This window comes from Plectropomus leopardus, chromosome 9 (genome assembly GCF_026936395.1).
Source record: "Plectropomus leopardus strain MGB_pleo_1.0 chromosome 9, ASM2693639v1, whole genome shotgun sequence".
Lineage (NCBI taxonomy): Eukaryota > Metazoa > Chordata > Actinopteri > Perciformes > Serranidae > Plectropomus > Plectropomus leopardus.
Genome location: NC_142184.1, coordinates 27538356 through 27564172, shown reverse-complemented (window position 1 = coordinate 27564172; position 25817 = coordinate 27538356). Strand labels below are relative to the sequence as shown.

Genomic DNA, 25817 nt, shown 5'->3' with positions numbered 1-25817 from the left:
CAGAGGCAGGTTGCATCTGATTAGCTAAGCAACAATACCCAACGCAATATCATATACTTACAAGAATAACAGAATGTGATGACTTGTTCTCGGTCACATGACATGGAACTTTTGCAGTGGTGCTACATTAGAGATCTGATAGTGCACAAAAAAATCAGGCCCGGCCCTACATGTATGTATCTTTTATTTTTATTTTATAATTTTTTTGTTTAGGGTAAAATGCTGATTGTAATAAACTTCTATTACTACTACTTACTATTACTACATAAACCTGTACAGTTTCTTTTACTATTTACACAGGTATAACAAGCTAAGGGCTAGCGTGTTTCCTCGCACCGCTGCTCCTTCTTCTCTTCTTTCTGTTATTAGTCTGTCATCTTGTGCACGACAGGTTCTGCAAAGAGGCCCCTTGGTGTATTTAGTACGATCCATGGCGATGCAGCAGGCAGGCGATGTTTACCACTCCCACCTGCACGCTAGGCTCATCTCTCCCGCTGCTGGGGAGGTAGAAGCAAGCACTGCCATCTCAGTCGCCTTGCAGCCCTCCTTTCTCTTTCTCTCATTTTCTGTCACTCTCTCGCATGTGCTCTCTCTCTCTCCCCTGGTTCTCCACATGCTCCACTTTCCCCCTCTCTCCTGCCTCTCTTTCTCTCTCATTCCCTCTTGATTTAGTCCATTAAAGCATCTGCCAAACTGCCATTTAAGCATGAGACACTTCACAACAGCCTCATTAAACAGATAAATAAATAAATAAAAAATTGGCCAGAGCCTGACCCGATTCAGCTCCATTCTGCGCTTTTAAAGGTGAACACTGCGTATCTCAGGGCGCAGCCATCGCACCATGACGTAAAAATAGGTGACTGGGATAGTTGCGTGCTACAACGACATTGCTCTCACTTTTGAGTGCACCTTCCGTGCATTTACAAGAACAGCAATGGATTTGGGGGCGCAAAAGAGGCCCTTAGCGTAGCTGTGGACTATTAGCCATGTTACATTATATGTACCTTCCTGCATTTCCTAGTACTACTTGCCAAATGCACACCTTTTTCATAGCAGACCCTTTGACTTTGTGAACTTTTCATGAAAACCTAAAAGACAAAACCATGGCTCTAAAAGATAAATTAACCCAGCAATGCATAAAAATTCCTTCTGTAATATTACTGTCATTGTTCTCAGACAGCAGAGTCTGGGTAGGGTAGCAGTATAAATGGTCTGCTGCAGATCACGACTGACATCAGGACGTATAATTCATGTATAATTCATGAGCCAAGAGCTGCTCAGCTTCACAGTCTGACGCGACACACATTTAATGGGCAAATACACACACAAACACACAATTATACTTTCATAGAAATTTTAAAAAATGCTTTAAAACACAAACACACACACACACACACACACACACACACACACACACACACACACACACACACACACACACCCTCACAAAGGAAAGTGGAGTATAATCTCAAGGGAGCGGAGATGGATCTATGGTCCATGCTGTATGTAAGACAATCAATAGATATTCACCCTAACACTCTCAGCACACATACTCATATACAATAGGAAACCTAAAGTGTATCCAGTGTGTGTGCGTGCAGGTGTCTGTGTGTTTGTGTGAGTGCTTTTTATCTCCAGATACAATGGTTCCCAACTGAGACCAGAGTGGAACCTTTTTAGCAAACCCCAGTTTGTCCCCCATTCAGTAGGTGAGATAATCTGCACTCCAGTCAGCTTTTAAGAGCTGTGGACACTTTAATGGGTGAGAGAGAGAGAGAGAGAGAGAGAGAGAGAGAGAGAGAGAGAGTCCCTCCTCCTCTCTGTCATCCATCTGCTCGTTTCTTTCACTCTGTTCTCGTACAGTATTGTCCTCCACCAGCCGCCTCTAAGGTGTCCGTTCACCCACTGTGTTCTTTTCTTCCCCTCTTTTTCCATCTCCACCCGCCCATCTACTCCATTTTGTCCTGTGTGGACATACAGACCTACTGCCTAAAGCTTCCCATCCATCACTGAGTGTATCTACTCTCCATTTAACCTTCATTCCCTTAGTCTCTATCCTTTACAGCCTACTCTTTATTTATATGGGGCAAATGTGGAGAATTATCGCATGCAGATGCAGTCGAAGGTGAGGGGAAAGCTGAGCTGACACTCAAGCAGTAATTTGGTTAAGTTGCCATGTACAGGTTAATCAAATTTTGAATACAAACAATTTTTTTTTTTTTTCTTCAACTGTGGTTATTACATGTCTGTTAAAAATTGTAAAAAGGGGAGACCAAATTGGACTAAAAGGGCACCTTTGTTGTAATATCAACATAAAAAGCATGTGGTAAACCCACAACTAACATCTTTAACAGATTGTCCTCCTACACTTGCTCTGGGTCTCTGGAAGAAAAATATAAGACTACATACAGAGTTTCCCCCACAGTCATATTTATTGTGGCTGGTTATAATTAAGAGATCTGCCGCCATGTATTGATTTTATACTTTCGGAGCAGAACCATCATTAGGAGTGCTACTGGAATGTGCGGTTATTCTTTGCACCAAACTCTCGAAGCTCAGAGCAAACTCTGGGCACAGATGGAGCAGTAAAACAACAGGCATACTGACAGTAAAACTTAAAGGTGCATTGCACTGGGTCTAAAAGTTTGCTTTCACTCACCTCTGCAGCAGCTGCTCCTATCATCCAACAATCTGATTTGATCAGCTCTTACTGAACCCACAGATCAGTTATTCACCCTGCTACTCAAAGTGCTGCTGAGGACAAAAAGAACTCATTGTAAGTTCTGCCTGCGCGGCCTTCAGGGACCCGCCAAAATGTCCCCATTTAGAAAGACATACTCCCGTTGTCAGCTACCTCCTTGTGTAGATTCTAATTCAGCGGGAAACACTGCTACAGAAACTTAAATGATGACTGAAAAGAGCATATTTCCACCTTTTGATATTTACAGACCTGTTGCCACTCAAGGCAACAGTGGAGCAGTCTGAAGCTTTCAGTGTACCACCTGATGCAGAGAAAATGCAGGAACAATTATGTATGACATTTTCCAACAATGGACTTGCACTTTTTGACTGCAAAGTTATAATCAAGATGAAGCTGAATCACTCAACGAAATCAACAGATGACAAATAAAAGCTTCTCTGTGAGTGAAACCTTTTCAAAACTTGTTATACAAAATTAAGAATACATCAAGGTCAACCTACGAGTACTGTACCTCTCACCTCTTAACGAGGTGACATTTCATAGAGATGAGGGTAACACCTGATAAGAGCCATGCGGCAGTCGTTTCCTGGTTGTAAAGTGTCCTGCAGTCAAAGCTGAGCATTTCTCGGGTATTTTACAAAAGCTTTTAATGGCACTCAGTCAATCAGAACTACAGGTCAGAAAAGCTTTTACTAGAAGCACATCCATTTGTGCCTGTTCCCCTTTTTTCTGTTCTTATTAAACTATCTTTCTTACCAAAACTCCCTTTCAAACTATCATCACATTCTTCCATTCATCCAATCTATCAATTCTGAAAACAATATTGCCAACCTTTTTTTTTTGGTTCAAGCGACTCAAAAGTGAAGATTTGCTCATTTTTTCAGTTTTATATGATTGTAACTTGAGAATCTCTGGGTTTTGGACTGTCGGTTGAACAAAGCAGGCGATGCAGAGACATCATCTTGGGTCTAAATAACAACAATTTAAGCATCAGACTCAGTGAGTGGACAAAAGAAAAAGTGCTGTTTGTGCCATTGTACTCCAGCTGGAGCTTCTCCCTACTCACTACTGGGTTTCTATCACTGAATGGTGTCTACACATTCATCCCTCCTTCTCTGAATCTATCCATTGTCCATCCTCCTTCTTTGTATCTCCTCATCCTCTCTTCCACTCTTGTGTTTTTTACATTGTTATTACTCCCCAGTCACCTCAAAATGTCTCCATCAGTGACTCCAACAGTTCATGGCCCTTCAGTATGAGGGGCATCTCAGACACTCGTGTTCCAGCTACTGAGGCATGAAATTGCCTCTGCACCCCCTGCGGGCCCCTAAAAGATGCTCAACTCTTGAAATATTGAACACAAATATTGGCAGTAAGGAGAGGGAGGAACATGAGGCGGAGGCAAACACAATGCTAATCATCTGTGTATAAACGCATCATCATGTCAAAGTGGCGCTCTGTTAGCTCTGTTATTCCTCAGTGCTTGGAAAACATTGTTGAAAAATTAACCACAAATATATTTGATGGTGGGGAAATTATGAGAGGCTGCGCAGTTAAGTGTGGTTTTTGTTTCTGACTTGAAAAAATGACAGTATAGGCTGATTCCTGCCTGCATGTTTTTGTTGGTTTAAGACTGGTCTATACAGGAAAACAGCAGCATTGGTTGTTCAGAAAGCTCAATACGACCTGCATATATTCAGAGACAAAGCAGAAAATAGTGTTGTTATTACAGCAGCTAGAAGTCAGGGCACTGGGTCAGAGCAGTGGATGGGAATACAAGGTGTTTGACTTTGACACCAGAGACTAGAATTCACTTCCAATCTCCTACCAACACTTAATGCTGATTTATTTCAACTATAATGGCGACATTTTCAACCTTAACCAAGAAATGTTGAAACCAGTGATACTCCACTTGCGCCCTAGATGATCACTGTGTGGCCTGCAATAGGGTGCTGGATGGCCTGCCAACTAGTTTCTTTTCACAATGAAAATAAACTGATTCACAATGGGGATTTTTCTTGTACTCTGAATGTAAATCAAGTACCAGAATGCATCACAAAGAGCATAAAAATAGAGCATGTTTACTTAAAAAAACAAGAGGAAGATCCCCCAGACCCTCTGACAGACGTCCAGGCCCTGAATGTCCCTGAATGTGATTTGATGTCTCAAATCTTAGAAGCCCCTATACCTGACACCTGACTTGCAGTCAAATGGCTGCAAATCAATCAGTGTGCTCTAGTTTCTTCTTCTGCCATAAAACGTTGCAGATCAGAACACCAACATTATGAGCTGAAGTCATTATAAAGATCCACTGAGTTGAGAGCTGAGAGCTGGGAGCTGGGTGATATTCCTCTTTAGGTTATCACTATTATACTACAGAAAACTATATGCAGTCTAATATAAAAATCCTGTAGTGAATCCTAACTTCATTCAAGAGTAAATTGTGCAGTTTTTGTCAACTTCATGGCCGTTTTGGATGATGCAGTTTGTGTTGCTGTTGGAATGCATTGTTTTGTACTGAGATGTTTGAAAATACACCTCTTAAAGTACATGTATGTAAAGCCGACAAAAATTTCAAATGTGCCTTTTTCACTAGTTATATATACAGACTGTTTAGCCAACCTGGTCATCAGAACAAATGTTGCCATTGTCACTGCAAATTAGGATTACATTTGTTCATTATTATTTAGCCAATATGTTGAAACTTTATGTTTCTTAACTTTACAACAAGGCTGTGATTAATATGTGATTGTATTTGGGCACAAAACCCACTGGTTCGGAAAACATCACGTTTTGGCTTAATACACCCAAGTTTGGGGGCACACAGCAACAGGTCCCTAAAAAACTCCCAGGGTTGCTGTGTGTTGGTCTTGAACAGTGGTCTGAAGTTGTCTGCAGCTTGTCAGGCATCTTTCCATCCACCATCCCCTCACCCTCCTGATGGCAGTCAGCTCCTACACTACGTCACTTTGGAAATGTACAAATGTTACATATTTGTGATTTGCAGAAACGAACAATGCCAGTATTTTCTTGTGGTGACTGGGCTGGTCCAGAACAGAAGCTACAGATAAATGTGTGTAATATTCTTTGGTTTGCTCTTGTACTGCTCTCTCTCTCTCTCTTTCTCATGTGTGCCTATAATGCCTTGACTTCCCCAAAGGACTCTCTGCTCTCCTATACATTATCATATGTACGTGTGTACTTCTCAAATGATCAAGTGTGTGTGTGTGTGTGTGTGTGACCTCTGCCTGTCCCACTGGTACCAGTGAAGCTCCTGTCGACCCAGAAATGCTACCGGCAAGATTCCCTTTGTTTTTCCCTGCCTTCTTTCGTTCTTTCCTTCCTTTCTTTCCCCTGACATTTGTTTCTTTCCGTTTGTTTCTAATACCTCCCTATCTCCTGTTTGCTTATCTGTGGTTTTCTTGTCTTTTCCCCATCTTCGTGCCCTTCTCTTTTGGTAATACCCTCCTTTTATGTTTTACTTTCTCCTACTTCTGTCTCTTTTACCGTGTTCACAAGCTCTTTCTGTCTCATCATCTCATTTTCTTACCTTCTATTGTACTCTTTTTTCCTTCGATATATCACTTTCTATCTGCCACTCTCACTCTGAATCCATTCCCTCTCTTTATCTTTTGCTCATTTTCTCAGCTGTCACTCATCTTTGTCTTCCCTGTATCTATTGTTTTCTTTTGCAATATCGCTCCTCTTTACTTTCATTCCCTCTTCACGCTTACCTGGCTTATCCTTTCACCAAACTATTTTTTTTTCTGATAGTTTCTCCCTCTATCAATCTCCTCTCCATCTCCTCTCTTTTCTTCAGATAACATCAAATCTTGCTTGTTTTCCATCTTAGTGTCCCTCTCATCTCTCGCTTCTCTCCATGCAGCATCTCTCAATCTCTGCTTCTTACATTTATGTAATAATTCAATTACAGCGTGTAGTTTTATGATTACTGCAGCTTTAGTGAAATCCCTGAAATAGAAATGTCTTCCTTATTCAGTTGTCTTCTCTAACTCACCCATCACACTGTCTCTGGTGTTTTGTGGCTCTCTGTTCTTCTAAGACCATCTTCATTCTAATCAATCACCCTGACCCAGATAAAGCTAAGTTTAAACCCAGGCTGCTTTGATGCTCTGACCCATTTAACGGCACTTGGTGTCCCCACAGACAACACACTGCTTTCATTGTTGGCCTTGAGATAGGCAGCGGGGGAAATAACATGGGTGCCATGACCTGCGTGCTGCAGAAAAGTAGATACGGGGGGGAGAAGGGGCTTGGCAGAATTACATCACAGCGTTTTTACAGCATCCTGTGCAACAAGTACCTTTAAAAAAAAAGTTAAATTTATGATCTTAGCCCAGAATTGATTACTTTTTTTTTAAGTATCAATGACAGAAATACTCTCTTTTTCTGGATCATCCTTCCTAATGAACTTTGTAACTGATCGATTGGTTGATCAAGAGTAAATTAATCAGCAACTACATCAAAATAATCCATTAATTGGTATTGTTATTAATTGACATTTTACAAGCAAATAACCACATTTTCTTGTCTTTCTCATATATGACAGCTAATCTATATAATTGAGCACAAAATTTCTAAGGCATATTAATGTGAGTGTATTATTGAACTGTAGTGTGTGTTGTATATTCATTGCTGTATTGTGCCTTTCATTGTTTATACTGTATTGTGGTTAGTAATACTGTAGGCCTACATGTAATGTACTTTAGACAGCCTACATATCCTGTGACTATATGCTGAGCATGTTAATAAGGGAGTGAAAACCAAGCAAAACAGCCAGGGGGTTCAGCGGGTTAATTGAGGCCTTAAATATAAACACCCTGGTTCTACCTTCAAATTGTCACACTAACGTTACAGTATAACTGACCTTCCATAGACCTTAAACAAATCTCGAGCTCCGTTATGCTGAAGGACGTCGCAGTAGCATGCACATAAAATATACCCAGAAAGCTGCCAGTTTTGTGGAATAATCATACAAACGCTCAGTGCTGGCATGGACATTAATAAACACACTGTGGGCTAACCTGCATGTGAGTGAACGCCCTGTCTGTCTTCACTTTCAAAAAGAAAGAAAGAACACACAACACACAAGCATGCACTACACACTCACTAGCACACACTGCAGAGTCTCAGGCTACCCTTGCCCCACATCCCTCAACTCGCTACAAAACAATAGGCAGCACTTCCTGAAAGTCAGAAATAACAGGGAACGGTTTCCTTCAGCTGTAACTGGGGAATGAGAGAGAGAGAGAGAGAGAGAGAGAGAGAGAGAGAGAGAGAGAGAGAGAGAGAGAGAGAGAGAGAGAGAGAGAGAGAGAGAGAGAGAGAGAGAGCGTGCATTGAAAAGTCCATGTACCCTGCTATTTATATACCCTATTTCAACATGAGCTGTATTTGGAATTGCAATTTGGGACACTTCTGAATCATCAGTTTATTTGAATTTTTGTATCTATCATGACATTTAGCAAAAAGTAGTGCACAGTCTACTAACAGTACTTTTTTCTATCTATTATGGGAATTTTCAAGACTGTGCACTATAGTCACTGCAGTGTGCAATAAAGAGATCACATTTCACATTGAGAATTCTAGGTGTGTCTCCATCCACCTGTTTTTATGGGCATTTTCAATTGGCAGATTAAAAAATGGAAATACTGAAAATCTGTGGAGATAAAAGTCAAATTTCACAATCTAGAATTGCCACCTCCCAGTTCTTCGCCTCTGTCAACCAGTCAAGTTGCATTAACAGTTAAGATCCATGTCATCACTTCATAATTTTATTACCTTAGACATTTGTGCAAAATTTTGTCATTATTAGCCTAAAAAAAGTATTGAGTTTATCAGTTCATCTGTGTGTTCAAGTGGATGTTTGTGCTAAATTTAAAGAAATTTTCGAAAGGCATTTTTGATATATCGCATTTGCAAGAATGGAATGGATAGACAGACAACCCGAAAACCTGAAAAATAGCACGTTCAACACTTTCTTTTAACAGTGACCACGACCTTTCCCTAACCATATCACTGCTGTGCCAACACACTGTAAGTGAGTGTGTATGTGTGTAAGTAAAGACTTGGAACATAGGATGCATCATTCAATATCACTAGTCATTTCTGCTGCACCATAACAAGCTCTTTTCAGATACCCACGTCTCTGACAAAGCCAGACTGTCAAGTGTGTTATATATAGAGACTGTTTGACAGAGAAAAAAAGAGCATAAAAATGTACTTTTTATATGCTGGTATGCATATGTGCCCAAGCAGAAAGAGCAACCATATCGTCCTCAACAGACTAACTCTAAATCACCGCGCTATCAAACACACAAACACACACACACACACACACACACACACACACACACACACACACACACACACACACACACACACACACACACACACACACACACACACACACGTGTTCAAAAAGAGAAAGAAACCTTTTGAATGACCTTCAGGGGAAACATGGGAATTAAACGCATGCAGAGAGAGGAGACAAGGGGAGTATGTATATACAGTATATAACATGAGAGAAACAAAGAAGAGAGGCTGGAAAAGAAAGAAGAAAAGACATGATGTAAGAAAAGGAGCGCGAAAATAAAATAAGAGAATCAGGGAGTGACATGCTGCATTTTCCCTTCGCCCTCAAGTCACAGAGGATTTTTTTCCAATTAAGGCTGTTATCTCCTCGACTGCCAGCCCTCCTGCAAAGACCCCACATGGTACAGTCTCCCCTCACTACCTCTTTTTTCTCTGTGCCTCTCCCTCTGTCCTTTACTGTATAATTTCCTTCTTTCTCTTTACAGAGTCCTCTCCCTTTGTTCTCCATTAACTCTTCCTGTTCCCTATCTAAGTTGAATACTTCAACAAAGCATAGTTCTGCTTTGTATCTCTCCGTTTCACATCCCTCCATCAGTCTACCTCTACTTCTTATAATCTCTCTATTGTGTTTGGTCACCTTGAGGCAGTGTGGCCACAGCTGGAATACAAGCTTTACTGGTCAACTTCTACTGCAGTCTATGAACAAAGGAGCACCGGGATTCAGCCGGGTATCACAGTACAACAGCTTGCAACAATGTGAGCATCTAAAGACAAAGGTGTATTGCCTTTTGTCTGGGGAAAAAAGGCAACAGTGACAGGAGTTGATTGTTAAAGAAAAATGTAAAATGTTGTTAAATTGTGTAGCTTACAGGTTCAAACCATTAGAGATGCTGTACTGCACATGACCTCCTTGAACATTAGGCAGCATAAAAATGGTAAAAACTTTCTTTAAAATGACACATTAAAGACTTAACGGCTATGAGCATTTCATTGTGTGGTTGAACCAAGAGGGATAAATAAGATCATTTTTAAGCACCCAAGATGATACATAGTAGTAATAACAGCAAACAAAGCAGTCTGTCATTTTAACCCCCCTGTAAACTTTATTTAAAAAAAAAAAAATTTCTCAATTAAATTAAGTATTTATGACTTGTAAGCAAATTATCACAATTAAAGTTTGTAAAAAAAAAAAAGCATCTCTAAGTAAGTGAGCATTTCTTAGAGTTTAACAACCCACCTCATCAGCACCGAGTGGGTGTGGTTTGATCAAATTTGTTTTCTTGGGATTTTATTTTAGATTTATACATACATATATAGAAATTTCTAACACCTATTAAATATAATGTTAGGCTGACTTATTAAATAGGTTTAAATGGCCTTTCTGTAAAGTGAACTTACTGCACTTGTTATATCACCTCGTAATGCTCAGAAAATATTTACATTTTGGCTGAATTGTTGTATTCAAATTCATTTCCAATGTATTGAGATTTTACAATGCAATATCAGTACCAAAACAATTCAGAAAATCCTACTGAGCATTTTTAAGACTTTTGAAAAATTCATTTAATTCATTTTAATAGCATTTAAGGCCTTATTTTTAGATTAATGAATTCAATGGCTTTTGATGCTTTGAAAGAATCAGCGGGAACCCTGTGTTTACGTTCAGCAAAATTAGGGGGTCATCATTTTATCTGTCTGCATTCACACATATAGAATACTGTATATCCTGACTGTTAGCACAACTTTTGTATGCATAATCTGTGTTAGCTATAGACTGAAGCAGGAATGCATGAGGAAACTATCGTCAACTCTTCTGTTAAATGTACATCACTCACTGCACGGAGTGAAAATGATACATCAGGCCGAGGTTAATGGCAGCTGCAACACAATGAATGTAGCTTCGTTCGCCCTTACAGGGTCAAAGTCCATCATTTATTCTGCTTATGATCACCTCATGAACACCTTACCCTCTTTATTCTCCTCTTTGCTCCATCATTGCTCCTCTACAGGCCTAAATCGCACATTCACGTATGAGGCAAAGGGACACGTATAACAGCGCAGTGGGAGTGAGCACAAAAGTGAAACAAAACTCCAGCGACACATAAATTGCAGCTAGTATTGTTTGTCTGTTTACACCACACACTGTGATTCACACAGCCACAACAAAGAGAAAGCAAAAATTGGTGACAACCAAAAAGAACCAAAACAATACCCACAGATCCAGAAACCAGTGCGCGCTTCTGTTTGTTTTGTGTGCAAATGTTGCTCTTTTTTTCCACAACTGGCTGCTGAAATCCATGAGACTTAAAGCTCAGATTCCATCCTCCACATACCTTAGACATCAAACTCAGCTTCATTATCTTCCCCACCGTCCCTTCTTCCTCCATCCCTTCAATCAATCCTTCCCTCCTCACCTTCAGATGACAAAGGACCTGAAATAGTCGCACCCTATACATCCTCCCCTCTATTTCTACAGAGATCATTTCTCTCCCTCCTTCTACACTCCCTAAACTACATCTCTCTGTAATGCTACCCCCCTCCCTTCATCAGATGTGACCTTGCCTCCTTCAAAGGTCAAACAGCTGGAATGGATCGATGGTTTCAGAGATGACTGCATCAGGAGAGAGAGAGAGAGAGACGAGAGGAGAGGAGGGGGAAGACGGAAATGAAGAGGTTTGAGTGAGGGAGGGAGTAAAGGCTTTTAGCAGGCGGTGAGAGGGGAAGACAGGAGGAGGAGGAGGAGGAGGAGGAAGAGGAGACGAGGCAGAGAGGAGATTTTGAAAGAGAGGAGGGAGAAGGGATAAAGAAATCCCTGCATCAGCATTCCTCTGGGTCTCTGTGGGAGCAGGAGGAGAGAAGGGAGGGAGAGAGGTGATAATAAATGGGGAGAGAAAGACAGAGGGAGGGAGGAGTGGATCTGTGAGGGAGGGATGGGAGAAAAGGAGGACAGAAAATTAGGAAGAGAGGGAACACAGCTCCACGTTTGACTTAATTGCATTGATTGTCTCTTTACCCACAGGGAGGTAAACAATAGAGATGCGTGTGTGTTTATGAACGCAGTTATTTGTGTGTGCGCTAGATGTACAGATACTCTAGCAGACCAAGAGTTGAGATAACAGAGCAGGCCTCTAACACACATCTTCACAGATGGCCAACACTGCATAAATATAACATAAAACAACCCGGGTGTTCACATTTAAGACAGTGACGTTACAAGAAATTAACACTTATTTTTAATTCTCTATGGTCTGTTTTTGACATGCTCTGTTTTTAGAACAGCGTTCTGTCTGGACCAGTTCTACAAAAAAAACAAAGTGCTAGACAAGACCTGGATCAGGTCTGATGAAGAGAGCATGTAGCTCGAACTGTCAACTAGGCAGTAATTTATTTAATTTATAAAAAATATTTTCAACAAAAGTTGAACAAAACCAAAATCAAAATGTAGCTTGCTTATGGCACATCTATATAGAAAATGTTAGTAGCATTTTTTAGCCCTGTGTTACACACAGCTGTGCATCTTCTGTAAAAAATAAATAAAATCCCGCTGTCTACAGAGGCTGTATAACAGCTGGCATTTCACTCGGGCCATACACCTTCAAAAAAGAGCTGAAGCATATTTTTATCCTGACTGAAGTGACTGCTGCTTCTAAAGAGCCATTCACACACTACACCACTGTGTTACAAGTCCTAGCTTAATATGTTTTGTATTAGGCATGGGACTATGCCCTTAAAAGAAACAGATAATTTACTTGCAACACAGAAAGAACACACACTATGCCAATGCATTAAGATCTTTCATGTCTTTTGAGGTTTAGGGTTTTGCAGCCTGTTTTTGCAAAAAAGTCTTTTATTGTTGGTTGCCCAGCTGTCTCTTTGGGTGCTGCTGAATATTCATTATTATTGCAATAATGGAAATTCATTTAAATCAAATATTGTGGGTTTTTTTATCACGATATATGACAAAAGTGTTTATCTTCCCATCCCTTTGCCTTTGAATGCCTTTATTTGATAAGACAGCGTAAGCGTGAAAGGGGGAGAGAGAAAGGAGCTGATATGCAGCAAAGGGCCAAGGCCGTAATCGAACCCACGGTTGCTGCAGTGAGGACACTGCCTCTGTACATGGGGTGCCCTCTCTATCCACTGAGCCGCCAGGCTCCCCTTGATGCTTCTTTTTTATTGATCCTTTAAATAAAACCATTTGATGTATATTTCTATTATAATTTGTGCTTTTAGGTCAGTCACACCAGCTTGACAAGGACAAAAAAACTGATAAAAATCAGTTTATTTCTAGATCAAATATTGCTGTTACGTACAAGTATATAGCACTTTCTAACTAAGATTATTGCAACTGTTTCTCCTTCAGTTTTTGTGCATGAAACATTAAGATTGTTGGGTTTGCAAAATACCACTCAAGTTCCTAGTAAAATATCGACGGCCTGCAGCAGTAGAATAGAAGTCAAGCCCTGCGCAGTATAGCTCTGCTTTGTAAAGAATATCGATATCAGTTCAGACTGGAGCCTGCAGCCGTCACCAGGACACAATCAATAATTCACAAACCTCCCTCACACCTGTGAATCTCCAAAGCCTTGCTTGTCTGTGTTCTTCTGTCTCTCTGCCTTTTTGTCCACTTTGCTGGTCTTTTTTTTACACATATGTCTTTATTGCCTCTCGATCCACATGTTTTCTTATCTACATCACTTTTTCCAGTTTTTGGGCCATACTTCAATTCTCCTGTTCATCCTTAATGATCAAAGATGAAACACAGCTGAGTGAGACATTCCTGTGTGGATGTGTCCACACACAAACACGGTTCCCTGAATCATATCAGCTATGTGAAGAATTCCCTTCAGTGAAGGGTTAGCGAAACTCGACACAACACACCCAAACACAGCTTTTGAAACTACGTCAGTCAGACTGTTGGCAAACAGCTAGAGAGCCCCACAGTCATATGGTCAGTCAAGGCTCAGGCTGACAATGAATCAACAGTATGAAAGATGAGACACTGTGTTAGAAAACATCTGGTACTTTGATCAAAAAGCCAAAGCAAGCCTGTGAACATCAAAACCTAAGGCGAGAAGTTGACTACAACTCCCATGGAGCATTTTGTTTGAAACATCAAAGCACCAATCTTAAAATTCAGTTGCTAACAGCAAGAATGGGCTAATGATTACACTTTGTACGAAATTGACAATAAGCAGTTAAAATCCCGAATGGCAATGTCTTTGGAACTCACTACAGCTTAACTCTGATTCATGCCACTGGCTGGCTTCTCCACCATTGCACTGACAGCTGGTGATCATAATAATATTAAGGGCCGTCCACTAAACTGAAAAACATGATTTCTCAGACACAATGCTGAAATAATCAACACTGATGGACATTACATAAATCCACAGTACTGTCAAAATACCCTATAGCATTTCTATGTTAAGAGATATTGTGAATTTCATTTAACAAACCAAACTGTTGAAATGGAAATTAGAAGTGGGTTCATCTCTGGACCTGGCAATGCAAACGCAAAACATATGACACAATTGACTACTCGATAACAGGTGGAGGATGGGGCTGACGATATGGAGAAAATATATATCACAATATTTTTGGCCAAATGCCTCATTATATATATATTGTGGCAATAATGTAGGGTTGGTGCTTTCACAAAATATTTACACAATGGGATTTTAACCATCTGTAATGTGGATATAATGACTGAGTGGTTAAACTCAAATAACAGAACATCTAGAATAGTCTAGTAAGTTCAGAAATTCCATTACATTACAGAGAGACAGCACTTACAATATTATGACATAAGACAACATTTAGTCTCATTCAGTCTCAAAATACTGATATAATATCAATATATTACCCAGCCCTAGTGGAAAATTTCAACAACTTACAACATGAAGGACAACAATGTCACTCATGTGTGACTCAATAAAAGAGGAGTCTTTGCAGTCAGCATGTGATAAAACTGTCATACATTGTGGTTGAGGGAGGAAATGAAGTATTTGCTAGTATCTGCAATCTCTGTCTTTCGATCACTATCCAATCATCATGACTACAGGTGATGATTGGAAAGAATATATAATGGTAAATTCAATTTTCATAGCAATTCAAGGCTTAGACTGATACATAATCATCAGAATGAAAGATGAGCAACTGTGTCAGAAAGGATCTGGTTCTCTACATAAAAACAAAGGATAAATGATATCTGGGTTTTCTTTTTTGCAGATATACAATATGCCGTTATCACAACAATCCATTTGGTCGATACCCAATACCAATATGGATGTATCGACTTTTTTCCACACCTAATTCTAGTGTTCATCGAGTTTCTTCTCTAGTGAAATTAACGTGATACTATACATACTCTTATTGTGATGGCTGTCCTGCAGATGGAGACATGACATACTATGTTTTTCAATGCATTAAATGCATTCATTGTGCAAAACAAGAAAAAGCACATTATCCGATTCCAATACTTCATTTATTCCAATACTTCAAAGCCAATATTGGCTTATATTGATGATTTGCCGATATTATTGTGCATAATATAAACCAAAGCCTAGAAATCATCTTCAACTCCCATTAAGCCTTCTGTTTAAAAAAAAAGACATCAATGCAATTTTCACCAATATGTTTCACACTAAAAGCATCATAATAATTTTATAGTCATTAGCGAACAAAAAGGTAACCAGTGAGTTGCTAGTTAAACTAACTGACTATCTACTGCCATAAAATCAACATCAGGATACAGTGAGTGTCCCTCTCAGCCATCCACACTAAGCAAACTGCCAATTGTATCAAGAGAACACACAGTCCAGCCAGACTGGAGCAGACAGACCCAGATCTCCTGCCAGCGAGCCAGCCGTCCACCCAACCCTGACCCACATCAGGGGCCTGGTCCTGGGCCAAGACCAGGAGCATCAGCCCATCAAACACTGAGGGACAGAGACAATGAGCAGAAGCAAGAGAGAGAGACAGAGAGAAAAGAGTGGAAAGATGGGGCTCATGTTATGTTTTTCACTCAGATTACTCTGCTGAGAAGGGAAACAGTGGAGAGGTCAATCTTATTTAACTCAGAGCGAATCTAGGTCCACTAACATCACCTTATTTTTAGTTATTTTCCTTTCAAAAGAGTGCAACACCGACTCCATGTGTTTATTTTCTCTACAGCTGGCCCTAACATCAAATCTTATTCTCCCTTTTCATTGCGGTGCTTTATTGGCTGCACTTGGTATAACTAAAACGTCCCTGGAGTGGCAGCCGAGTGGCAGAAACAAAGTCAACACTAGATGAGAACAGAGACGGGCTCTCCTGAGGCTCGCAGGCAAACTGAGTGCAGTAAACAATGTTTTCTTCAAAAGGCAGAAAGGACGACGTGCTAAATAAGGATTTGCCTGAACCTCAGTGTTTAACTGAAATTTCCAGGTTGGTCTGAAACTCAAACAGACACTTCAATCTGAACTTAAACCATAGTAATCTTCTTCAACAAGTTCATAATAGCACAGCAACCTTTCGGATGACTACTGCTGCAAGGAAAACACAAGTAAATTCTGTTCATTATGTGTTCATTACAGTTTCCTTGCACACTAAAAACTCCCAACATTTAAAAAAAATAGAAACTGCACCATCTGCCTCTGCATCAACCTTTCAGCCACATACATTACTCCAAATATCTATGAACAGCCACACTAACAATCAGTATTTATACCACTGAGTGGGCCAGCTCGCCCTGCCAAACCCAATATTACCTTCATACAGCAAAGTTATGAAATTTTGATCCTACCTTATCAATCTCCTGCTGGAGGACCTGTTTGGCAACCTCCAGGTCCTGCAGTCGGACCCTCAGCTCCTCATTCTCCTGCTCCAGACGACTCCTCTTCTTTTCCACACTGTCCAGCTGACTGTGGAGACGGATGGACACGTCCTTCGCCACCTGAGAGGGTGAAGATAAGGAGATTTATGCTTAATGCATCTCTCAATCTTTCATACAAACACAGTGGTTAAAAGTGGAATTATGGCCTCACAGTTGTATGCCTTTGTGCACCAGTCAACTCTCCATGAGATATTGCCTTTATGAGAATGGGACAGATGCAGACAGATGTCACAGTGATCTTGACCCTTTACTGCCAAAATCTAATCACTCACCATTGAGTCCAAGTGGATGTTGGTGCCAAATTCGAAAAAAAAAATCCCTTAATACTTCAGAAATTGTGTTCACAAGAAGGAGAACAACAAACAGACAGACACTCTAAAAACATAATGGCCACAGCAATCTCCGGCATGGAGGAGTAAAATATAACATCCTACAAAACGCTGCACATAAAGCATTTCATAAGAATTAAATGAAGAATTATTTAATTTGGCATTGCATACTTTGTGGCTTTGTTTTAGGTGTGTGGTAAGGTGGGATGTTGGCAAGTAGCATAAATTGTTTCATCTCCCAGGAGACAAGTTTTGATTAAACCTATAGCACATGTCACAAAAAAGACACATGTAAAGGACCAGTGTGATGGATTAAGTGGCATCAAGGGGTGAGGATGCAAACCTGAAACTTCTCCCAGGTGCAAGCATGTAGGTGAACTACGGTGGCCCATGCAAAAAACAACAAATGGCAGTATCTTAAGTTAGTGTTTGGTTTGTCCATTCTGGGCTACTGTAGAAACAACATGACAGACTGGAAGAGGACCCGCTTCATATAGAGACATAAACGGCTCATTCTAAGGTAACAAAACCACGATTCTTCTATGCAGGTGATAATAAACTACTGAAAACAAAGTTAGGAATACTATTTAGCATTTCTGCCAATAGATGCCTCTAAATCCTACACACTAAACCTTAAACAAATTTTTTTAAAAAAACTCACATTTTCAAACAGTGGCCTAAACTGAATTACTCAAACCATACTCACAAAAACATTTCAGGTTAAGACATGACTTATATTTTCCCCCCAAAATAAAGTGCATAAGCTGGTGTGTTGAGAGTCATTTTTCAGTAAGCAGATCTTCATTTGCCAGAGTTGATACAATAACCTTTAAACTGTCATCAGTGGATATTGCTCAGAAGATTACTTTTCATGTTGCTAATCTCTGTTCAGGTAAAAGAGATGGAACCTTGGCTCTATTTCATTTAGTTCTCAAGCGTCAGATATGTTCCAGGAACGCTGCCAGAGCAACCAGGACAAGTAAATGCTGGGTATTTAAGCTGAGTCTACAAAGTGTGTCATCTCTATCAACAGGAACTTTTTTTCTTTTAATCTAATAACGCCAAAAAGATAATTAACACCACTCTGGCAGGAGCTGATCTTTTATACATAATGTGATCTTATGAAAGTCTGATTGTTTCCCCCTAAGGGTATTTAGTCATTAAAAGTTACTAATGTCAAAGAGTCAAACTAGGACAAAGTTGACTCCCTGGAGTCTGATATGAAAACTGCACAACAGGACACAAAAAGCAATAACAGCATCTGATAACTGAATTGTGGTTTACTGAAACTTGTGCAGTTATTATGTTATAATTTTCAAAATTAGAATTAGAATTATGGTACACAACAAACATTGCAATACTGTTTGCTTTAGTTATCATTGGTTTGACTCCATTAGATTGTACATGAAGTGTGCAGTTGTGTCACAGAAACACAGTCGGTAGGTATACACCGTTTTATCAGTCGCAGTCGCATTTTATCGGTCACAGCCAATATTTGCCTTGTTGACTGCCATCGGCCTCTCTGCAAAGAAGTTCACAGGTGGCAGTGGATGGTGTTTTTCTGTTGAGTCATGTCAAATTTAAGCAGGTTAAAAGCAGGGCTGACATCGTCCCAGGAACAATAGAAAACGTGTTTGGGATGAACAGAGATCTTCCCTGAGATGCCTTCAGGACCAAAAGATGCAATAAACTCACTACTGACGCATTAGGGGACGCACCTACTTTTTCGCCAATATGCTAAATTATGAACACCAAATCTGTATTGAAATTGACCTGAAAGCTAGTTAAATGTTAGCAGCCAGTGGCTAGAACTTACAGCTCACAGAGATTGCATTGAGTTAGACTAAAGTGTAAATTCTAAGACTCTCAGGCTAATTTTAGGTGTATTTTTGTAGAATGTCTTTTTTTTGTGAGAAACTTGGATGAATATAATTGTTTGAAGGAGAAATCTGTTGATGTTTTCACAGGAATAATGCAGATATTAGAGAGGAAACTGTGATATATTATACACTATCAAAGGCTTCTGAAGTTGTATTTTACTTTTTTTAAGGTACAAGGTAGATTTATTATATTTTAGTTAGCTTTAAAAAAAAAAAAAGAAACTGAAACTGATATTAAATCTTGTCCTTTAATCCAGCTACATCTTTTTGTGATGTTTTTCATGTGAAATGTTATACTAAAAGTTGTTACCAAATGTGGATGGTCGAATTTGTGTAACGAAGGGCTGCATTACGTTAAACTGTTATTTTATTTTTTTATTATAATGGAGACATCTTTATTTCCCTGGCACAAAAGGGAGAACAAATAACAAAAATACAAAAAAAAATCAAACAACAAAAAAAAATAATTGGTTTTTGACCTTGTTGTTATTTTAAACACTTATCAGCCTTAAATTCAGATCTATGCTTTACTGACATTCAGTGTTCTCAATCTGCACCGAGAGACGGTATTAACGTTGTTCATTTCAGTGACTCCTGTTCTTGTTACAGTCTTTAGACCAGAGGGGACATTTTGAATGGGCTATAAAACTTTATATTTTGAGCTATGATGATGGCTATTTCCGACTCATACTGCAATATAAAAACTTACGTTGGTATCTGGTAATGTATTTTTTTATGCTGAATTGCAAGCAGTATAATCGGTCAGTATCAGTTATTAAAGTTACACATGATGTGATCTGAATTAAGGCTGAGATTGGCACAAAAATGTGCAGTACTTTTAAGGACACTGTTTTTCAGAAAAAGTGTCAGGCAACTCCAAGAAGATGCAACAACTGATACTTCAGTTTTTTATGATTCTAAAAGCTTCCGTTGACTTCCACACACACAAAAAAAAATACATTGCTCAACATAAGTTCACCCACTAACGCTCAATCAGTGCCTATTATTTATAAAGAAAACAAAACTATAAAAAGGAGAAAAAAAGGTGCAGATAAAAGAGGTCAACTGCTTTAATAAATGTCGATAGCAACTTAAAAATGATTGCCTTGGTTCCACTGACACTAACTAGGGGGGCTTTTATTCTAAAAATCTGTATTAGATTTGATGAAATGAAACTTTAATGATTCCCATCGGGAGCTGAGTAAATGGATATACTCAGTTTTAGAGAAAAACGCCTGCATTAAATCAATCACTCAGTAGCTCATAAATGTACTTAGACCCCATTAACCTCAATACTGATTTAATGTAGTGGGAGAGGGTCTTTAGTATCTGATGATTTAACAGATTTGTGTTCATAGATTTTACTTTAATGTTAACAATTAGTGAGAGTGGGTCTGAATTCATATATTATTCACAATCATTTCATAATGTATTTTGGACTTTGATTTAGTCCCACCTCAGAAACGACGTAACATACACAAAACGGTGACAACATCGAACCACTGTAGTAGCCTTCTGCCCTGCACAAGGGCCCTGCCAGCTGCTTTTATATGATTTCATGGAAACAAGGTAAAAAAGGTCAATCCTTTTAAAGCAGAATTATGTGACAGTAGTAGGATTTGGTCATTTCTGTGCACAAATAATTTTGACTGGGTGGTACAGTAGCCTGACTTTTATCTATCTTTTAAAAAAGCTCTTCAGTTGGTTGGTTATTACTTGACTTACTGCTGACAGTGAAAAAAATCATTCATTTCACACAATAAACAAACATATCTTGAGGATATAAAAATCAATATTGTAATTAAATGTGAGTAACTGTCTGCATGTGAATCCTCTTTTTGTGTGTGTGTGTGTGTGTGTGTGTGTGTGTGTGTGTGTGTGTGTGTGTGTGTGAGCGTGTGCGTATTGTCTGATGATTCACACTTGTACTGCTCATCTGCAAAGTCTCTCTGAACACAAGTTGCAATTGTGTGTATTTACTGTGAGTCTGTGTGCCAGAGTAAGTGTGTTTGTGTGTGTGTGTGCGTGTTTGAACCAGTGCCAGTGTGCAGCTGAGTCCCACAATGCCCCTCTGTACTGCCCACTTTCACTCTAACCAATGTCTCCCTGAGCTCCACCATGCGCCAATTCATGTTTTAATGTGCGTCTGTCCTTGTTTGTGTGTATGTGTGTGTGTTTCTTCTCTTCTCTGTATATCTCCTGTATTTCTCCATCATTCAGATTCTCTCGTGTTTGCATAGCTCCTAATAGCTGCCCCCCTACTACGACTTTCTTCATTTTTTCACTTTATGCTAGTACAGCTGAAGATTGGACAGGAAAGGTGGGAGAGAGAGGTTGGGGGGTAACATGCAGCAAAGGACTGAGCCTATATGGGGCGCACGCTCTACCCAGTGAACTTAATGTTGCCACATACCCGTCTTAATTTAGGTTACTATCCTATGATTTACACTTGCTGATCAAAACAAACACCTTCCTGATGCTTACACTTCTATGCTAGGTGCAGTATCTTGATAGTTAACATAAGACAAGTTGATGTCAACTTCCAATTCGAAAATTTTAAAGCCCCAGCAGAGATGTTTTCCCAAGGACTTGCATATTCAATGGCGGGTTTTTAAAGTGGTTGCTGCTCCATATTGTGTATTGAATTGTACAATAGAATCAGTTAACACCACACTAAAACACATGAAATGACCAATTAAGCAACTTTAAGTTGCAAGGAAGGATAACTACTGCTAAGCATATGACCATTGAATTTATTTTTACTTTTCAATTACTGAATTAAAAGCATGTAGCAAAAAATGTTGAATGGTAAAAATCCTAATGTCACATAAAAATGGTTACCTGGCAACAGAATAGTAGCAACAGCACAAACTCTTTTAATTTAGCAACAGCAATGATGCCTCTTGTCCGTAGGGGGTCGTGTAGTTCCATGTAATCTCTTACATTGTTTTTTATGATACTTTATGAATTATGTCTGATGAGCATACGCAACTTAAAATAACTCATAAATAACTCAGTGTTGACTTTTCGGTATACATGGGACACAAACAGCTGTCTGCTGGGTCAAAGACGTGACTGTTTGACCAAACCACCACCCTGAGCAACTCCCTTCTCGAGCTTTGTTGCCCTTCACTTCATAACCTGACTTTCCCCTTCGCTCCTGACAGCCTACAGAGGATATGGTCATGTGATCACAGCTTCACGATTCCATTATAAGCAAATAATATTGCATTACTTTTCACTTTTCATATGTTTAAGTACAAACAATGAGAACAGCCTGAGTGGTTTTATGGGAAATTAAAAGTGTATGTGCCTAAACCTAACCAAACCTTAACCATAGCTGTGTCGATTCAGAAAATGCTTTTACTTTTGGGTGAGTGGTCTGTAATGGCTTTGGAAGGCACTAAAAAAAAATGCTGTCCTGCCAAATGTTGCGCCAGATCGGAAAACATCTGTATGCATCTTTCTGAAGGGAAGTTATCACAATATATTTTTCATTTCATTCACAGGAAATCCACCTATAGAAATAACTAGAAAATACTAGAAACTAGAAATCTAGAAATCTGTAGCACTGACTGAGCCATCAAACTCTCTGCACACTTTAATCGCACAAAGAAATGCTAATTTAGCTCTTGAAGCACGTTCTGTTATAAATGATCTCCCATGTGTGACAATACAAAGAAAACTCAGTAGATTTTCTCAATAGTCTTAGTCACTTTAGCGATAGTTGTGCAATTTTGACTGTGGTCACTATATAGACTGTAAAGCATGGTGCTGTATAGTCTCTGGGGGCTTAATTACATGGCACATATATTCTATTAACAGATAATCAAAGCAAGATGTTGCCAAAATCCCGCCCACAGTGTTTGATAGGCAGCTCTGGGCAGCGTGGTGGAGACATGACAGCACTGAGAACTTAGCAATAAATATGGACATGAAGTATGAAGATCTTGCAGATAACCACTTTAATCAAAAGGATATTTTTTTCATATCAATTTGCTCTCTTTGTGTCTTTCAAGCAGATCAACAGTGCACTTCAGCATCAGCATTTGTGTATCAAAACACAGAGGAGTTCTTAATGTGAGTTTGCTGAAAGCCCCCGGAGCTTTATGCGGATCGAATCAGACAGAAAAGGTTATTGATTAACACCGACGCATCAATATTCCAAATAGAATAAAAACAGCTTTTATTAATGAGATGTTTTTAGCACTTCAGTTTTATGGGTCTTCATCTCCCCTCCTCCTCTGCTCCTCTTCTTCATTACTCCTTTGTCAGCCTTTGACTCCTAATAAATGCTGTATTGTTATTCTATGTTAAAAGGAAACGTGTCGGAATTTAACGCCATTGATGCTGTGGTTTTACCCGGCAACAGAGCTATAGGATGTAATTAGCATTCAGTTAGTGTGCTCCCGGGCTGAGAGAGTGTGTGTGTGAATGTCTGTGTGTACAAGTGTGTTTGTGTTAAAGAGTGTGTGCGCTTGTCAGAGAGAGTATGGAATCAAGACAGAAGAAGCAGAGAGAGGGTTTCTTGACTGTTCTTTTAGTCACTCTAAAATTACACAACACACACACACACACACACACACACACACTGGCCACAGGGCAAACAGTAATATCATTCAACAAGTGGCAGTTAGTCATCAAATAGATCTCTTTTGTGTACGCTGTGTGTGTGGGGGTTGAGTGTTTGATAGCGCTTAACAGCCAGTCTTCTTCCTCCTCTTATCCAGCCAGTCTGCACACACACACACACACACACACACACACACACAAACTTTGCTGGCTGCATTTAAAACCGCTCTGATAAAATCTACAGGGAGGGAAGTTGTTTAAGAGCTGACCGTTATGGAAACACAACATTTGTGTTGCAGCAGCAGTATCCAGTATATTTATCTGAGTGGGGCCAGCTCCCTGCTTCATTTCCATATGTTATGGTGTGTGTGTGTGTGTGTGTGTGTGTGTGTGTGTGTGTGTGTGTGTGTGTGTGTGTGTGTGTGTGTGTGTGTGTGTGTGTGTGCGCACTTCTACTTTTCTTTGTGAGGATCAAATTGCGTTCTGAACTTAAAATAGGAGAACATTTTGGGTGGTCCACTTCCTCATAAGTTTTTTTTAGGAATAATGTCAGATTTACCCGTAGGTTTAAGTTAATGTTATGGTAAAGATTGGGGTTTGACATGTACTTTTGTGAGGTGGTTGGGGGCTGAGGAAGGCATTTTGTCAATTAAGGTCCTCACAACAAGGGAGAAGTATAAATAATAATAATAATAATAATATAATAACTTTATTTATATAGCACCTTTAAAAACAGAGTTTACAAAATGCTTTGACAAGCAAGGCAAAGCAGTAATGAGAGGAGTTTCATGCATAAGCAGCATGACAAAAAAGAGCCAAAAAGTAATACTGAACTAAAGCCAGACAAACGAGAGAGACAAATGCATGTATGTATCTTGAAGTATATGATCTTGATGATTGAAAAAACAACAAAAGCAGGTATTTTTGAACAGGCATTTGGGACATTTACAGCTGTGTTAACAGTGACCAAACCTGGTGTTTAAGTCAAAACATGATGGTTTCCTCATCCTAACCAAGTGATTTTGTGTCTGAACATAACCACACCATAACCACTGCATTGCCACGACATAAAATGGAAAATTAAAATGCAAAAAAACATTACGTTTCAGTATATCTACTAATCAGTAACATAGACGTTACATATGTCCTGTTTGCAGAAACATACAGTGCCAACATTTATTCTGTCGACAGAGTAGCTTATCGTTTAGATTTAAACCTCTTCCGTTTAGGAGCAGTGGGTGGCTGCACAGCACCTGGGGATGACTTCAGTCCTGCCCCAGAGCGCTGACAGAAGAAACTCCTACTGAAACATTCATGCCTTTTGGTGTGGGAGGAAACATGTGAAGGCTTCAGTCAGCCCTGATGGGGTTTGAAATCAGGACCCTCTTGCTCTGAGGCGACAGTAACAAACACAGAGCCACTCTGCTTGAAATTAATTTAACGCAGCACTTTTCTCCACTTCAGTAAAACAAGCTCAGAAGCATTGTCCTTTGTTGTTCTAAAATGTCATTTGTGGGTAAAAGTGCTTTGAGTGGTATTGTTGTTGGTGTTTTTTTAAATTTACCAAGAACAATAATGTTTTTGTTGTTGAGCACATGTTGGAACCACAATTGTATTTATGGATGCTCTTCCACTTTGCTTTTTTGTCTATTTCAGAGTATTCTAGCTTTCTGCAGTGGTTTAGCCTTCTTGTTGTCACGTAAAATAAGAACATAAACATTTATATTGATGTTAGATCTGACAGAAACACCCCCTCAATCTGTAGATCTGTAGTTTTATTTACCTCAGCACTCTACAGCGGCTCAGTCCTGCATGTTGTTGATTAAATCACAAGTTGTGGCTTCATGTCGCGGCAGGATGACTCCTTTAAAAGCGAAAAGCATCTGAGGTCTTGCAGTCAACCTTGGAGTTGACTATATTGTTTTTTTTAATGAGCTATGAAATGTGCTTACAAGGTGCAGCTCCCTATAGAATTATTGACTGCCTGCTGTTTAGCTGAAGCCCTCAGTTTATCATAGAGGAGAGAACTGCAGAATCAGCTTGCAGATGCGCAGACAGACAAGGAGTGTCGGTGATTCCTTCACTATCACACCAATGGCTTTTTAATTAGCTGACAAATC

General features: G+C 39.5%; 1 protein-coding gene across 3 annotated transcripts in view; it reads right to left on the bottom strand.

The window, feature by feature from the left end:
• Nucleotides 1–25817, bottom strand: part of mtcl2 (microtubule crosslinking factor 2) — a 122935-nt gene that overhangs the window by 81068 nt on the left and 16050 nt on the right. For all 3 annotated transcript variants that reach the window (XM_088082424.1, XM_042492592.2, XM_088082425.1), the window contains exon 4: nt 16827–16976. In XM_088082424.1, coding sequence (XP_087938550.1) covers nt 16827–16976 — 150 coding nt within the window. The remainder of the gene's footprint in view (nt 1–16826; nt 16977–25817) is intronic.